Source organism: Gopherus evgoodei, unplaced genomic scaffold (assembly GCF_007399415.2).
Source record: "Gopherus evgoodei ecotype Sinaloan lineage unplaced genomic scaffold, rGopEvg1_v1.p scaffold_32_arrow_ctg1, whole genome shotgun sequence".
NCBI lineage: Eukaryota > Metazoa > Chordata > Testudines > Testudinidae > Gopherus > Gopherus evgoodei.
This window is the reverse complement of record NW_022059994.1, coordinates 3,065,371-3,082,401: the sequence shown is the minus strand read 5'-3', so window position 1 is coordinate 3,082,401 and position 17,031 is coordinate 3,065,371. Positions and strand designations below refer to the sequence as shown.

Here is a 17,031-nt window from a genome sequence, read left to right as displayed (position 1 = left end):
GAGCTGCCTGATGAGAGCAAAGGCCCAGGGCAATGAGGCAGTCGCCCGTTCTCCCTGGGCGAGAGAAGAAGACAAAAGGGAGAGCGGAGAGACTGGAAGGGCAGCAGGAGCAAGAAGTGGGGAGGGAGGTCCCCAGCTCCCAGCCTTGCCCGGCTCCATTCCCTGCACCCCCGGGGCAGTCAGCTCTCCTGGGACGAAGGGGAGGAGCTGAGGGAGGAAAAGCCAGTTGCTGACTCTGCTGAGCACCGCCCGACTGAGGGAGACAGGGGAGAGCTAGAGGGGTTACAATACACGGTGGGGCAGTGCCCTAAAGTGACTCCTTTGATTCTGCTCTTTTTCCAGCATTTGGCTCAGAGATGCTGTTCTGGGGAGGTTTAGAAAGGACTTGGTGGGGTTAGTTCTAATGGGGGAAGGGTCCTGGCCAGGGGGTAATGAACTAACTGGGTTTCTTCCCAGCATGGCAGAGTCCTAGAATCAGCGCGTCTGTCTGCAGGGAGAGAGCCTGGGGGGAATCGGGGAGTGACATGGTCGCCAGCCCCTTATGAAACCTGCCCAATCTCTCTGCTCCTCTGACGGGCTGAGGATTCGCATCCACATTTTGCTCCAGATCGTCCAGTCTTCCAGGAGACAGGGCAGGGAATGGCTGTGATGGAGTCAGCTCAGGTAGGGGATATTTAGGGAGCTTTTGGTGGTGGGGGAGGTCAGTTTCAGAACCAGGAAACACCCCGCTGGGCAGGGCTGGGAAAACTGACTCCCAGTGCTGGAGCCTGACCCCACTGGCCAGAGGCTGCCATGAAATACCAAGGGAAGCTGTTGGGATTCCTGTCCCTGGCTCAGAGCTCTTCTCCTATCTACCTGTGACTGGCAGGTGTGTGGGAAACGAAAAGACACTGCCCTTCTCCGTGTGCTGGGGGGGACAAGGAGCTCTCACTTTCTACCCACTCCCTGAAGCCTCCTGGCTGCTCTGAGCAGGGTCGGGGGAGGATTCTGCTTCTCTGTCCCTCCTCCCCCTTGACTGGCATAATTGTGACTGGGGCAGCAGGCGCTGAGTGGGGGAATCTTGTTGTTTCAGATGCCGGTGACCTTCGAGGAGGTGGCTGTGTATTTCACCCAGGGGCAGGGGGCTCTGCTGGACCCCACTCAGAGAGCCCTCTACAGGGACGTCATGCAGGAGAACTACGAGACGGTGACCTCGCTAGGTAAGAGTGTGAAGGGCTGGATAACAGAAACCCTCCTGGGAGCTGCCATCCGATGTGCAATGACTACCCCTGCTCCTGTTTTCCCTACCACCTCAGGACTCCAGCACCCTGTCTTGCTGAGCCCAACATTCCCTTCTGCTCCAACACAGACGCAAGGTCTGAATTACATGCCCCAAAACTGCAGGTTTACCTGAAAGCAGCTCACAGAAGTGTGCTTGTGTTTAACACTAGGATGCCCAACTCCCAGTGGGGTCTAAACCCAAATAAATCCGTTTTACCCTGTATAAAGCTTATGCAGGGTAAACTCATAAATTGTTCGCCCTCTATAACACTGACAGAGAGAGATGCATAGTTGTTTGCTCCCCCAGGCATTAATACCTACTCTGAGTTAATTAATAAGTAAAAAGTGATTTTAATAGATACAGAAAGTAGGATTTAAGTGGTTCCAAGTAGTAACAGACTGAACAAAGTGAGTCACCAAGCAAAATAAAATAAAATGCGCAAATCTATGTCTAATCAAACTAAATACAGATAAGATCCTGACCAGTTCCAGAATGTTCCCTTTTACAGACTAATCTCCTTTTAGCCTGGGTCCAGCAATCACTCACACCCCCTGTAGCTACTGTCCTTTGTTCCAGTTTCCTTCAAGTAGCTTGGGGGGGTGGGGAAGAGGCTCCTTCTTTAGCCAGCTGAAGACAAAATGGAGGGGTCTCCCAGGGGCTTAAATAGACTTTCTCTTGTGGGTGGAGACCCCCTCCTCACCCTGTGTAGAATCCAGTCACAAAATGGAGATTCGGAATCACGTGGGCAAGTCACCTGCCCATGCATGACTCAGGACTTGCAGGCAGCAGCCATTTCCCACATGCTACTTTGAACATTCTCAGGCAGACTTCTTATGTGGATTGGAGTCTTCCGAGCTCTTTGGTCTGTTAAGTTCTTCCTGATTGAGCACTTAACTTGCACATTCCTTTTCCAAGAAGTGACCAAATGTTCTCACTCAGGCCATGGCTACACTGGAGAGTTGCAGCACTGGTGGTGAGTTTACAGCGCTGCAACTTAGGCCTTGTCTATGCTACAGAGTTGCAGCGCTGGTGAGGGGGTTACAGCGCTGCAACTTAGGATGTGTACACACCTGCACAGCACGGCCAGCGCTGCAACTCCCTGTTTGCAGCACTGGCCGTACACCTGGTCGAGCCTCGGGGGTAGAGGATCTAGCGCTGTCATCAGGTGTAGACACTCACCAGCGTTTTTGTTGACCTCCGTGGCATAAGCAGATATCCCAGCATATCTGAAGAAGCCTCTCTGGTAATCAAGCAAACTCCACTGCCCTGGGCTCACCTGACCCCTGCTTTAAATGCCCCGGGAATTTTAAAAATCACCATCCTGTTTGCTCAGCCAGGTGTGGAGTGCAATTAATCTATCAATCACTCAGCGACCATGCCTCCACGCACCAAACGAGCCCCAGCATGGACCAATGCAGAGCTGCAGGACCTCATTAGTGTTTGGGGAGAGGAGGCTGTGCAAACACAGCTGCGCTCCAGAAGGAGAAATTATGATATGTATGGGCAGATATCGCAGTCCTTGATGAGAAGGGGCCATGAACGGGACGCCTTGCAGTGCAGGGTAAAAATTAAAGAGCTGAGGAGTGCTTACTGCAAAGCCCGTGAGGGAAATCGCCGCTCAGGAGCTGACCCCACAACCTGCCGGTTTTACAAGGAGCTGGATGCCATACTTGGGTGTGACCCCACTGCAAATCCTAGGAGCACGATGGAGAGTTCAGAGCAGGGAGAAGTGAGGGAGTTTGTAGAGGACGGAGACAGTGAGGCTACTGGCATGGAGGGAGACACCCCGGAGTCCCAGGACACATGCAGCCAGGAGCTCTTCTCAAGCCCGGAGGAGGCTAGCCAGTCGCAGCAGCTGGAAGTTGATGTTGAGGAGGAAGCTGAGGATCGTGATCGGGGTAAGTAGATTTCTATGTTTTGGGAGAGGAAGATTTTGGTTATGGCTGCCTGCATGCATGCCTAAACGTGGAATAGCCCATTGATTTGCTCTATCACGTCTCTGTAATCTGCCTCGGTAATCTCTTGAAATGTTGCTGCAAGAGCGTTTGCAATTTGCTTTCTCAAATTGATCGGGAGAGCCACCGTGGCCCCTGTCCCGGTCAGGCTAACTCGTCTGATCCACTGTGCAGCGAGGGGTGGGGGGACCATGGCTGCACACAGGCAAGCTGCATAGGGGCCAGGGCGGTATCCACATTCCTGTAGAAGACCCTCCCTCTCTTCCCAGGTAACACGCAGCAGTGATATATCTGGCAGTAGGAAACCCTGTGGAGAGTTTAGGGATAATTGAGTACAGGGCGCCAGGTTTGCGTTTCCCCAGCCCATGGCGCTCTGTTTTTAACCCCCCCCCTTCCCAGCACGTAGGCAGCCATGCGGTGCGCTCCTGTGTCCCGACCCCCCCATCCAAGCAGGCATCCAGCACCGCGGTGTGTTCCTGTGTTTCCCAACCGCACTCCCAGCACGTAGGCAGCCCCACGGTGTGCTCCTGTGTTCCCCCCCCTCCCTCCAAGCAGGCATCCAGCCCCGCGGTGTGCCCCTGTGTTCCCCGTCCCCCCCTCCAAGCAGGCATCCAGCCCCGCGGTGTGCTCCCATGTTCCCCGACCCCTCCATCCAAGCAGGCATCCAGCACCGCGGTGTGCTCCTGTGTTCCCCACCCCCCCTCCAAGCAGGCATCCAGCCCCGCGGTGTGCTCCTGTGTTCCCCACTCCCCCTCCAAGCAGGCATCGAGCCCCGCGGTGTGCTCCTGTGTTCCCCACACCCCTTCCAAGCAGGCATCCAGCCCCGCGGTGTGCTCCTGTGTTCCCCGTCCCCCCCTCCAAGCGGGCATCCAGCCCCGCGGTGTGCTCTCATGTTCCCCGACCCCCCCATCCAAGCAGGCATCCAGCCCCGCGGTGTGCTCCTGTGTTCCCCACACCCCTTCCAAGCAGGCATCCAGCCCCGCGTTTCTTTCCCCCCCGTCACCAGCAGGATGGCGTGAACGCGGACCAAAGAACTCCCTCCCCCCCCCAAGCAGCTAGCTCACCACCTTCCTGTTCACTACTGTCCCCTCTTCAGGACACCAGCTACCTCCTGTACCCATTGCTGATAAACCCCAGTGACCCACTGGTCAATTCCCACTCCCAAGGGGAAATCAGGGCAAAACCACTCACCCCATTGCTCGCCATGACTTAGCTTGCCTGCCCTCTCTGTGTTATGTGAGGTATGTGAGAAGGATGCTACCAAAAGTCTAAAAAGTCCTTCACCAAGTGATAATAAACAATGTAGCCTCTGTGTATTACATGTTTCTATCTGTCTTTTTTCTAGTGACCTTGACTGCTGCAGCCAGATCACCGGCCTCACGTAGGTTGCAGAACTTGAGACGGAATCCTAGAAAATCAAAAGAGGAATTGATCAAATCTGTTATGAGCCACTACAACAGAGAAAGTAGGAAGACAGAGGAATGGAGAGAGAAGACCTATGAATGGAGAAGCAGTGTACATGAATGGAGGCAAACAGAAAGCAGGAGAAAGGAATTGTCTGCCAAAAAAACCACAAAGCAGATGATAAGCCTCCTGTCTCGCCAAACTGAGTCTTTCGAGTCTCTTGTAGTCATGCAGACAAATATGTACCGTGGTAGCCTACAGCCCTCCCAAAGCCCTCTTCCTTGTTCCCCAGTATTTCCACAAAACAACTTTCTCCAGCAGCCAGTTCCGTATTATCCCCAGCTGCCCCCAACACCTGTAAGATCACCTACCAGCCCTGATAACTATAATTCTTACCCTGTTCACTCCACCCCCATTATTCTGCAGCATAGTAATCCTGAAGTGCAGCAGACAGTGAATATTGATCAAAATAGGACATATTAAAACCTGTAAATGTACAGTCCACCACCCCTACCCCCTTGCCTGTTATGTACTGTATGTTGAATAAAGTTTTTTTTTTTCTATTTCTTTCACTACGTTTTATTGTTGCTGGAAGTGGTAAATATTACACACCAAGGTAAAGCAAAGCACATCAAATGCATCAAACATTACTGTTGGCTCTCAGCATCAAATTGCTCCCTTAAAGCATCCCTAATCCTTGAAGCCCTTTCCTGGGCCTCCCTATTAGCCCTGCTCTCTGGCTGAGCAAACTCATCCTCCAGGCATCGAACCTCGGAGGTCCATTCCTCACTGAATCTTTCACCCTTCCCTTCACAAATATTATGGAGGGTACAGCATGCGGATATAACAGCGGTGATGCTGCTTTCCACCAAATCTAGCTTCCCATAAAGACAGCGCCAGCGAGCTTTCAAATGGCCAAAAGCACACTCCACAGTCATTCTGCACCGGCTCAGCCTGTAGTTGAACCGGTCCTTGCTCCTGTCAAGCTTCCCTGTATACGGTTTCATGAGCCATGGCATTAAGGGGTAAGCGGGGTCTCCAAGGATCACAGTGGGCATTTCGACGTCCCCTACTGTGATCTTGCGGTCTGGGAAAAAAGTCCCGGCCCTTAGCCTCCTGAACAGGGCACTGTTCCGAAATATGCCTGCATCGTGCACCTTTCCAGGCCATCCTGAGTAAATGTCAGTGAAATGCCCACGGTGATCCACAAGCGCTTGCAGAACCACAGAGAAATACCCCTTGCGATTAACGTACTCTGATGCCAGGTGGGGTGGTGACAGAATAGGAATATGCGTCCCATCTATTGCCCCTCCACAGTTAGGGAACCCCATTTCTGCAAAGCTATCCACAATGTCCTGCATGTTCCCAAGAGTCACGGTTCTTCTTAGCAGGGTGCGATTAATGGCTGTGCAAACTTGCATCAGCACCATTCCAGTGGTAGACTTTCCCACTCCAAACTGGTTTGCCACCGATCTGAAGCAGTCTGGAGTTGCCAGCTTCCAGATTGCAATAGCCACCCGCTTCTCCACTGGCAGGGCAGCTCTCAATCTCGTGTCCCTGCGCCGCAGGGTAGGGGCGAGCTCAGCACACAGTGCCATGAAAGTGGCTTTTCTCATCCGAAAGTTCTGCAGCCACTGCTCGTCATCCCAGGATTGCAGGACGATTTGATCCCACCACTGAGTGCTGGTTTCCCGAGCCCAAACGCGCCGGTCCACGGAGCTGAGCACGTCTGTTACTGCTACAAGCAATTTACTGTCTTCACAGTGAGGCGATTCAATATCATCGTCTGACTCCTCACTCTCACTGTCACTGTCACTCTCACTCTAATTTTGCAGCTGAAGGAATAGCTCCACTGCCAAGCGCGATGTGCTGGCAACATTCATCAATAAGGTCGTCAGCTGCTCAGGATCCATTTATAACAAAAATCGCAGAAAAAGTGCTGTACAATCACAATGCTGCCACACTGCTCGGAATGTGTACTAAAGCACCACGGGGCGTTGGAACAGGAAGCGGAAAGACAATCACACTTCCTTCCCCTTCCCACAAGCCACAGCGCCGAAATGGGACGAGGTGCTCTGTGGGATAGCTGCCCACAATGCACCACTCCCAACAGCGCTGCAAGTACTGTTAAATGTGGCCACACTGCAGCGCTGGTTGCTGTAAGTGTGGCCACTCTGCAGCGCTGGCCCTATACAGCTGTTCTAACACAGCTGTAACTACCAGCGCTGCAAAAGCGTAAGTGTAGACATACCCTCAGTAACTGTCCTCACCTGCAAGGCACATCCAGCGCTGCAACTCCCTGGCTGCAGCGCTGGCTGTACACCTGGTCTGCTTGGGGTAGAACGATTGCAGCGCTGGTGATGCAGCGCTGCTCCACAGGTATGGCCACCAAAAGCGCTGTATTTGGCCTCCAGGGTATTAGGAGGTATCCCAGAATGCCTGCTCACAACAAACCAGAAGACCGGGCTCCCCGGAGCTGCTTATCTAAAAAAAACCACAGCTCCTGTTTGCTGGAGAAGAGGAAGGGGAATTGCTTTGGAATGTTCACAGCTGTTTGCTTGAGTAGAGAAGCCACACGGCAGAGGGGGAGGGCGGAGTCCGTGTTGAGCAGCTGCTTATGTGGTCTGAAGGCTATTTAGGAGTGCATAATTTGCATTTAGTGAATAAGAGAGGGGTGGGGGAAGGACTTGAAACTTTTAAAATGATTGCAGGTTGGTGATATGTATGTTCCAGTCCTTAGCACTTGCAAGGCAGGGAGCTGACAGCTCCAAAAATACACACTCTCTCTCTCCCCCACATTCCCCCTCACCCCCCTCTTTTAAAAAGCATGTTAAAGCCACTTGAATGCTGGGATAGCTGCCCATAATGCACCACTCCCAACAGCACTGCAAATACTGCAAATGTGGCCACACTGCAGCGCTGTCCCTACACAGCTGTACGAAGACAGCTGTAACTCCCAGCGCTGCACACCTCAAGTGTAGCCATACCCTAAGGCTACTTAGAAGTCAAGCAATTATAGAGCCAGTGTTCATAACTCTGAACACACAAATGGTGCCTGCACCCAACTAGGATGAACAGAACCAGTTGATCAAAACCTTTACACAGATATGTTACATGGCATGTGTAGCAAAACCCTATTCCAGTTATATCATACATACATTTATGAACACCCCACCATAAAGCCTTATGGGGTACACTGTCACAAAACGATTCCTGGCCCCTTGGTTATTGGAAGCTGGAGGCGGGTCTGCATGTCTGACACCAGTCAGGTTCTTCCCTCATCACTCTCCAATGAGAGCAGGGTGTCAAAACCTAAGGCACATACTAAATCATCCTCACCCAGCCCCCCTAGCTTGCAAGGTGGAGAAGCCATGTATTGTCCTGTCTGCGTAGTTTCTCAGTCGCTCACAGAATCCCTCTTCTCCCTCCTCCTTGGGAACAGCTCAGCTATGTGGAGGGCTCTGGACTCCGCAGGTTTAGAAATAGGCAGGGGTTTAACACTGGAGCTGGGTGTGTGTCACAATTCCCCTCATCTCCCCAGACGTCTGCCTCCCCCAAGGGGGCTCAGTGACCACGTTCCCGTCCTCTTAGATTTTACATTCCCCAGCACAACACAGGGACAGGTTCCACCCACAGCATGTCCTTTCTGACAGATGCTCTCTCAATCCTCCACTCATCCTGATCTGGTCTGATGTCACACCCTGCACAGGATTTCCCCTTCCCAAACCTGACCTGATCACCCAGCTGGAACGAGGGGAAGAGCCGTGGGTGCCCGATCTCCAGGCCAGTGAGGAAAGAGGGATCCCAAGAGGCGCCCACACAGGTGAGGACTGACACTCAAACCATCTGGGGAATGAAGGAAAAAGTTTAGAATCCCAAAAATGTAGTATCAATAAGTGCCCTTAGTTCCTTCCTCATCTCACCCAAGGCAGGGCTGCAGTCAGCAGGTATCACTGACATCGCTTTCCATGTGTCCTGTTACCTGCAGGAGTTTCTTTCCCAACTTTCCTTTTCTGTGAAAGTTTGGGTGATAAGTGGAGACAGAATCCAATTGCTCTGTCTGTGCAGCTTTAGTATGTTGGATTTTCCCTCGGTGCTATTCCACTTAATTTCTCCCCAGCACAATGACTTCTGTCTGGATTGTCTCTCTCCCGGCAGGTGGCGAGAGAATGAGTGAGAACGAGGAGGGGAATCAACAGCAGGAAGTTCCTGGGCACGGGGAATCACAAGGGACCTCTGTGGGAAGACCCCATAAGTGCTTAGAGTGTGGAAAAAGTTTCATACAGAAGTCACACCTTGTTACACATCAGGCGATCCACACTGGAGAGAGACCCCATATGTGCTTAATCTGTGGGAAAAATTTCATACGGAGGTCAGCCCTTCTTGTACATCAAGCAGTCCACACTGGAGAGAGACCCCATAAGTGCTTAGACTGTGGAAAAAGTTTCATACAGAAGTCACACCTTGCTGCACATCAGGCGATCCACACTGGAGAGAGACCCCATAAGTGCTTAATCTGTGGAAGAAGTTTCATACTGAGGTCAGCCCTTGTTTCACATCAGAGAATCCACACAGGAGAGAGACCCCATAAGTGCTTGGACTGTGGAAAAAGTTTCATAAGGAGGTCAGCCCTACTTGATCATCAGGCAATCCACACAGGAGAGAAATCCCATAAATGTTTGGACTGTGGGAAAAATTTCACACAAAGATCAAATCTTACGGCACATCAGGCAATCCACACTGGCAAGAGACCCCATAAGTGCTTAGACTGTGGAAAAAGTTTCATACGGAGGTCAACCCTACTTGATCATCAGGCAGTCCACACAGGAGAGAAATCCCATAAATGTTTGGACTGTGGGAAAAGTTTCACACGAAGATCAAATCTTATGACACATCAGGCAATCCACACTGGAGAGAGACCTCATAAATGCTTAGACTGTGGGAAAAGTTTCATACGGCGGTCAGCCCTTCTTATACATCATGAAGTCCACACTGGAGAGAGACCCCATAAGTGCTCAGACTGTGGAAAAAGTTTCATACAGAGGTCAACTCTTGTTAAACATCAGATAATCCACACAGGAGAGAAATCCCATAAATGTTTGCACTGTGGGAAAAGTTTCACACAAAAATCAAATCTTATGGCACATCAGGCAATCCACACTGGAGAGAGAACCCACAAATGCTTAGAGTGTGGAAAAAGTTTCATACGGAGGTCAACCCTACTTAATCATCAGGCAATCCACACTGGAAAGAGACCTCATAAATGCTTAGACTGTGGGAAAAGTTTCATATGGAGGTCAGACCTTGTTAGACATCAAACAGTCCACACTGGAGAGAGATCTCATAAGTGCTTAGACTGTGGGAAAAGTTTCATATGTAAGTCAACCCTTGTTAAACATCAGATAATCCACACAGGAGAGAAATCCCATAAATGTTTGGACTGTGGGAAAAGTTTCACACAAAGATCAAGTCTTATGGCACATCAGGCAATCCACACTGGAGAGAGACCCTATAAGTGCCTAATCTGTGGGAAAAGTTTCATACAGAGGTCAGACCTTGTTAAACATCAAGCAGTCCACACCGGAGAGAGACCCCATAAGTGCTTAGACTGTGGGAAAGGTTTCATACAGAGGTCAATCCTACTTAATCATCAGGCAGTCCACACTGGAGAGAGACCTCATAAGTGCTTAGACTGTGGGAAAAGTTTCATACGGAGATCAGACCTTGTTAAACATCAAGCAGTCCACACCGGAGAGAGACCCCATAAGTGCTTAGACTGTGGGAAAAGTTTCATATGGATGTCAACCCTTGTTAAACATCAGATAATCCACACAGGAGAGAAATCCTATAAATGTTTGGACTGTGGGAAAAGTTTCACACAAAGATCATATCTTATGACACATCAGGCAATCCACACCGGAGAGAGACCCCACAAGTGCTTAGACTGTGGGAAAAGTTTCACACAAAAATCAAATCTTATGGTACATCAGGCAATCCACACAGGAGAGAGACCCCACAAGTGCTTAGACTGCGGAAAAAGTTTCACACGGAGGTCCAGCTTAGTTAAACATCAAGCAATCCATACAAGAGGGAAATAATACTTAGATTAAACTTGGGTGTAATAATGTCATTGTATATATCTCTCTCTTTAAAGTTTGTGGTAAACTGTCTATGAATGGCTTTATGGATAATTACCTTCTGTTAATCCATATAGTTTTATTACCTATGGTGGTTGCGAAATAGAAGGTTACTTCCAAAACCTATTGTTCACCCAAGGGCTGCCTGCTGTCGAGAGGTTGCAAAAACGTGTGTATAATCTCTTGAGACCTGATCCTTTTATCTCCAATCCTCTTAAGCTTTATTCAGGGGGCATTTGCGTCGTAAGACTGAGATCTCCCGTCCCCTCTGCACTGCCCTGGTATTGAACATTTGGACATTGGACTAGAATGTGATTAAATGATTCTGAAAAGGACTTTTCAATTCTAATGCACCGTCTCTGTGGTGAAACTGACCTAAGGTGTCTATTTGTGTTTATATGTCGAATGGCCAATGAGCCAATACTGTCTTTTCTTCTTTTAATAAATCGTAGTTTCATTAACAAGAAATGGCTGTAAGCAGTATTTGGGGAAGAACTGAAGTATCATTAACTTGGTGGGTGATGTGTCTGATCCTTTGGGATTGGTAGAATTCTTTATATGATGAAGATTTTCAGGAATCCCCATCAGAATCTCAGAGGACATTTTCCCACATCAGGTATCGTTAAAGACTTGCCTCTGTTGCCACTCTCAAATCAGTTATTTTGTTACAGTATCTCCCATATTATGAAGGGTTTACAGAGCTGAATGATGCGTCATGCCTGTGCCAGGGAACTTTCGGTGAAATTAGCCTGTCATTAAAATCCAAAGTTATTACCCATTAAACTTGACAGCAATTCCCTACCTTGTACTCCTGGGCAGCCTCCTCTGTGGGAACCACTGTGTGAGCTCTGTGAGCCCGGGAGAGATGGCAAACCATACAGATGGAAGTTTGCTCCTCTTCACAGAAGTTTCAGGGCCTCCTCGTGTTCCCCACACACTCCGTTCCCTCCTCCTGCTTTTGCTGCCTGGAAACTCAGCCGATTGGCGATTTCTGCCATGTTTCCCAGCTATCTGTTGGATCTGACATTTCTCCATTGCACAGTTTCTGCAGACAGGAGATGGCTTGTAGACGGGTTCCGCCGGGGCTCGACCCTCCCTGAGGGGGAGGGGAGCCACACTGGCCTCGCTGTCGTCCCTGCTATTACACTCAGCTCTGGCCTTTTCGGCAGGTCAGAGCAGTGGCAAAGTCAAAGGGGGCCAAGCCCTTGGTTCGGGCGGGGCACCAAACACAGTAACAAGCAGCTCTGGCCCTTTGGGGCAGGGCAGAGCAGTGGCAAAGTCAAAAGGGGCCCAGCCCTTGGTTCGGGCGGGGCACCACAATCAGCTCTGGCCTTAGGACGGAGATAGGGGGAGTCTGCCACCCGGATACGGGTGGCAGGGGGAACGCAGGCCCACCCTCTCCTCTGCATTCCAGCCCGGGGCCCTGGTAGCAGCCGTCACCGCAACCGGTGGTCAGTGGGGATCCTGACCGAAACACACTGACATTGGCAAGGTTAGCTCTGCAGCCTGACTGGAGTTAGGTGCCCCCGGGCTACTTCCTAGCTCCCCCTCCTACCTGGTCCGGGGCCTCCGTTCCAGGGATGTCCAGGACCATCGACTCCTCCCAATCTGGGCTGGGCGGCAGGTCCGGTAATGTTTCGGGGAATGCAGGCCAAGCCTGGTCTGGGGGCTCCTCAGGATCGTAGTAGGGGCAAGGCAGCTCTGGCAGCTCCTCGGCGTAGTAGGGGCGAGGCAGTTCTGGCAGCTCCTCTGCGTAGTAGGGGCGAGGCAGCTCTGGCAGCTCCTGGTCGTAGCGGCCTCGAGAATGCTCCGGCGGCTCCTGGTCGTAGTATGGGCGAGGCAGCTCTGGCAGCTCCTGGTCTCGGCCTCTGGCTTGGGCAGTGTCCCCGTTGCAGGCGTCGGCGGACACGTCTGCTCCTGCCGGTGGCAGACCTGCAACTGAAGGCTGGGGCCCGGCTTTTATTCTTCCAGGTCGCCGCCTGACCCTCCGAAGGGCGGAACTTCTGCTCAGCGGCCCTACCCCCGTGGACAACTGACGAGGCTCGACCCTCCCTGAGGGGGAGTGGAGCCACACCGCCTCGCTACACACCCCCCCGCTCAAGTCCGGCCCCCGTCTGTCGGGGCCGGGCTGTCCCATCTCCTCGAGGCGGGAAAGGAAATCCGCATTGGCATGGTCCTTGCCCGCCCTATGCTGAATGGTGAACGCATAGGGCTGCAAGGCCAAATACCAGCACATGATGTGGGCATTGTTGTCTTTCATCCTCATAAGCCATTGAAGGAGGACGTGGTCTGTAACGAGGGTGAATGGGCCGCCCAAGAGGAAGAATCGAAGGGCCTCGCAGGCCCACTTGACCGCGAGGGCCTCCTTTTCAACCGTTGCATAATTCCGCTCTTGGGAGAACAGTTTCCGACTAATATAAAATACGGGGTGATCACCTCCGTCCCCCCTCTTGAGACAAGACGGCCGCTAAGCCGACTATCAGACGCATCCGTCTGGAGGATGAAGGGCTTGTCAAAGTAAGGGCTGTACAGTACCAGTTCTCGGCACAAGCAGCTGCGGAGGGTTCTGAAGGCTGCCTCACGCTCGGGGTTCCATTGCACCGTTCGAGGGCTGTTCTTCTTTAGTAGCTCGGTCAGGGGGGCTGCGGTGGACGCGAAATGGGGAATAAACCGCCGATAATACCCCACGAGCCCTAGGAAGTGCCGTACCTGTCGCTTTGTTGTCGGGGTGGGGCACTCCACTAGGGCCTGTACTTTCCCCATGAGGGGCTTCACCTGCCCCTGCCCGACGGTATAGCCGAGGTAAGTGGTCTCTTCCCAGGCTATCCGGCACTTCTTGGGATTCGCTGTCAACCCCTCCTGTCGAAGGGTTCGGAGGACCGCCGCGACCTGGGTCAGGTGGTCGTCCCAGCAGCGGCTGTAGATCACAACGTCATCCAGGTAAGCGGCTGCATACTCCTGGTGCGGTCGCAAGAGGTGATCCATGAGCCGCTGAAAGGTCGCGGGGACCCCATGGAGCCCGAAAGGCATCCTGGTGAACTGGTACAGTCCGGACGGAGTGGCAAAGGCGGTCTTTTCTTTGGTCATCTCCTCAAGCAGGATTTGTCAGTACCCCTTGCTGAGGTCCAGCGTGGTGATATACCGGGCCTCTGTGAGGCGGCTGAGCAGCTCGTCAACCCAGGGCATCGGGTAGGCATCAAAACGGGTATGGCGTTAACTTTCCGAAAGTCTATGCAGAAGCGCCGGGAGCCGTCAGGCTTGGGTACCAGGACCACCGGGCTGCGCCACTCGCTCCGGGATGGTTCAATGACCCCCAGGGCCAGCATGGCCTGAACCTCTTCCTCCACTGCCTGGCGCATTCGGTACGGTATCGGCTGGGCGGTCTCCCGCACGACCTTCCCTGGTTCAGTTTGGATCCTGTGACAAGTGGCGGTCGTGCAGCCCGGTAGTGCCGTGAAGGTCCGTCGGAAGGTCCGCAGCAGACACTTGGCCTGCTGACATTGCTCGCCCGTCAGGGCGCTCCCCAGCGCGGGTTCCGTCACCTCCTCTGTCTGGGCTACTTCCGGACCTAGTTCTAACTTCGGCGGGCATGGGGTGATTAGCAGGCCCTCTCGGTCATGCCACGGTTTCAGCAGATTGATGTGGTATAAGTGCTTCTCCTTCCGGCGACCTGGTTGGCAAATCTCATAGTTGACGGGCCCCACTCTTCAGAGTACCTCGTAGGGGCCTTGCCACCGGGCCAACAATTTTGACTCGCTGGAGGGCAGGAGCAACAGAATTCAGTCTCTGGGGCCAAATTCCCGCGCGCGCGCTTCTTGGTTATAGCTTCGCTCCTGCCTCTCCCGGGCTGCCTTTAGGTTCTCCGGTGCTAGGGTCCCCGCCTGAGTTAGGCGCTCTCATAGCCAGAGGACGTACTGGAGGAGCCCTGGGTCGGGGAGGCCGACTGCTCCCACGTCTCCTTTATCAGGGCTAGGAGGCCCCGAAGCCTCCGCCCGTACAGGAGCTCAAAGGGGGAGAATTTGGTCGACGCCTGGGGTACGTCCCGGACAGCAAGGAGCAGCAGCGGGACCAGTTGGTCCCAATGGCGTAGTTCGTCTGGCGGGAACCTTCTCAGCATGTCCATGAGGGTACGATTGAACCGCTCTACCAATCCGTCGGTTTGGGGGTGGTAGACGGAGGTCCGCAGTTGTTTTACCCCCAGGAGTCGGCAGACTTGGTTTAGCAACCTGGATGTAAAATTAGTGCCCTGGTCCATTAGGATCTCCTTAGGCAATCCCACGCGGGCAAATACCTTCACTAGTTCGCCCGCGATGGTCCGGGTCGTGATGCTCCGCAGGGGGATGGCCTCCCGAAACTGGGTGGCATAGTTGACCAGGACCAGGACGTATTGAAAACCTGCCGCACTCCATGGAAGCGGGCCTACCAAGTCTATGACGACGGGCTCAAACGGAGTGTCAATTAGTGGCATGGGGACCGAGCGTGCCTTGGGTGTCTGGGCTGGGGCGGCCAACTGACACTCCGGGCAGGAGTTGCAGTATTGCTTTACCTCTCCGTCAAGCCCCGGCCAGTAGAACCGAGCCCGAATTCGGGCCAGGGTCTTCTCATATCCCAGGTGGCCCGCGGCGGGTATATCATGGGCCAAGCTCATTACCGCCCGCCGATGGCATCATGGCATGAGGAATTGCATCCATGGTTTTTGTGTGTGGGGGTCCCGTTCCACCCGATAAAGCCAGTCCCGGTGGAGCTCAAAGTGGGGCCACTGCATAGCCCGACCGGGGTCGATAATGGACCCATCAATTGCCGCAAGCTGCTTGTAGGCCCGTCGGAGAGTGGGGTCGGCCCGCTGGTCCCGGCAGAAGTCCGTGTCAAACCGGGGCGCAGGGGGAGCTCCTTCGATTGACCCCTCAGCCTCTGGGGTTTCTAGTCCGGCTTCCTCGGTGTCCGTCTCGGTTTCCACCGGGGGTTCCGGGGATTCGGCTGCTAGGGCCGGTATAGACCGAAGGAGCCCGTCAAAGGCGAGCCAATCGCGTCCCAAGATGACAGGGTAGGCCAGTCGAGGGGCCACGCCGACGATCAGCGACCGAGTGAGGCTGTTGATAGTGAGCCGGGCCCGAGCACTGGGGTAGGGCTGAACATCTCCGTGGATGCATTGCAGGTGAATGGGCCCCAGACCAGGATCGATTGGGAGCCCCAGGACCAACGTTTGACTACAGCCTGAGTCGACCAAGGCCGTGGTGGCTTGGTCCCCCACGAGTACTGGGACTGTGAGCTTGGGGGGCTGGGGTCGCCGGGCCCGGCCTTCTCCTGCGCAGACCTGCCCAAAGTCGCACTCCATCTCAGGACAGTCCCGCTGTAAGTGGCCGGCCCTCCCACATCTAAAGCAAGGTCCTATTTCCGAGTATCCGCGCCGGTGACCGGTGGCCTGAAGGCTTCGGCGGCTTTGGCGGGGCTCCGACAGACCCACAGGGGAGGTCCCCGAACCCGCGTGCGGGCTAGGCTCAGAGCGCTGGGTCCGCGGGGCCGGTCCGTGGCTCGGCCGCCGCTGCCCAGGCGAGCCGGATCCTCTCCTGCCTCTGTGATTTTGCTCGGGCCCTGGGGCAGGTGGCCGGAAGGCTGGCTCCACAGGAGCTTCCGCAGCAAGGAAATCCTCCATCAGGGAGACTGCTGCCCCCAGGGTGGCAGGCCAGTGGCGGAGTACCCAGCCCTTCCTCGAGCCGGCAGGATGTGTACAAATTGTTCTAGGACCACCCGCTTGCTCACTTCCTCCGCTGTACGGGTTTCTAGCTGCAGCCAGCGGCGGCAGGCCTCTTTCAGGCCTTGTACAATTAAGCAGGGACGGGCGCCAGTCCGGTAGGTCTGGCCCCAGAACCGTTGTCGGAAGGTTTCGGGGCTGATGTCCAAGGCGTCGAGGACCGCCGCCTTCACCCGATCATAGTGCTTGGCGTCTTCCGTGGCCAACCCGCGGTAGGTCAGCTGGGCGGGCCCGGTTAAATACCGGGCCACAAGTGTGGCCCATTGGGCTCGGGCCCATCCTGTGACCAGGGCCATGCGCTCGAAGGTGACCAAGAAGGCCTCAGGGTCATCCCCCGGGCCCATCTTGGTCAGGCGCAGGGGCGCCGGCAGCCGGGGACCCACGGGGTCTTCCCCCTTGGCCCCGTCAGGGACTCGGGCGGCGGGCCCGAGAAGTGTCTGTAGCTGGGCCCCGAGTTGCTGGATGAGTTGCTGCTGGTGCTCCAACTGAGCGGCATGTTGCTGTCGTTGCTGCTGGAGGTGG

General features: G+C 53.9%; 1 protein-coding gene and 1 pseudogene across 1 annotated transcript in view; both read left to right on the top strand.

The window, feature by feature from the left end:
* The first annotated feature begins 1,105 nt into the window (after nt 1–1,105).
* LOC115640732 (zinc finger protein 850-like) overlaps nt 1,106–17,031 on the top strand; it is a 35,922-nt gene continuing 19,996 nt past the window's right edge. The window contains exons 1-2 of the mRNA XM_030543673.1: nt 1,106–1,199; nt 8,330–8,443. Coding sequence (XP_030399533.1) covers nt 1,166–1,199; nt 8,330–8,443 — 148 coding nt within the window. The 5' untranslated portion in view covers nt 1,106–1,165. The remainder of the gene's footprint in view (nt 1,200–8,329; nt 8,444–17,031) is intronic.
* Nucleotides 8,360–11,400, top strand: LOC115640743 (annotated as a pseudogene).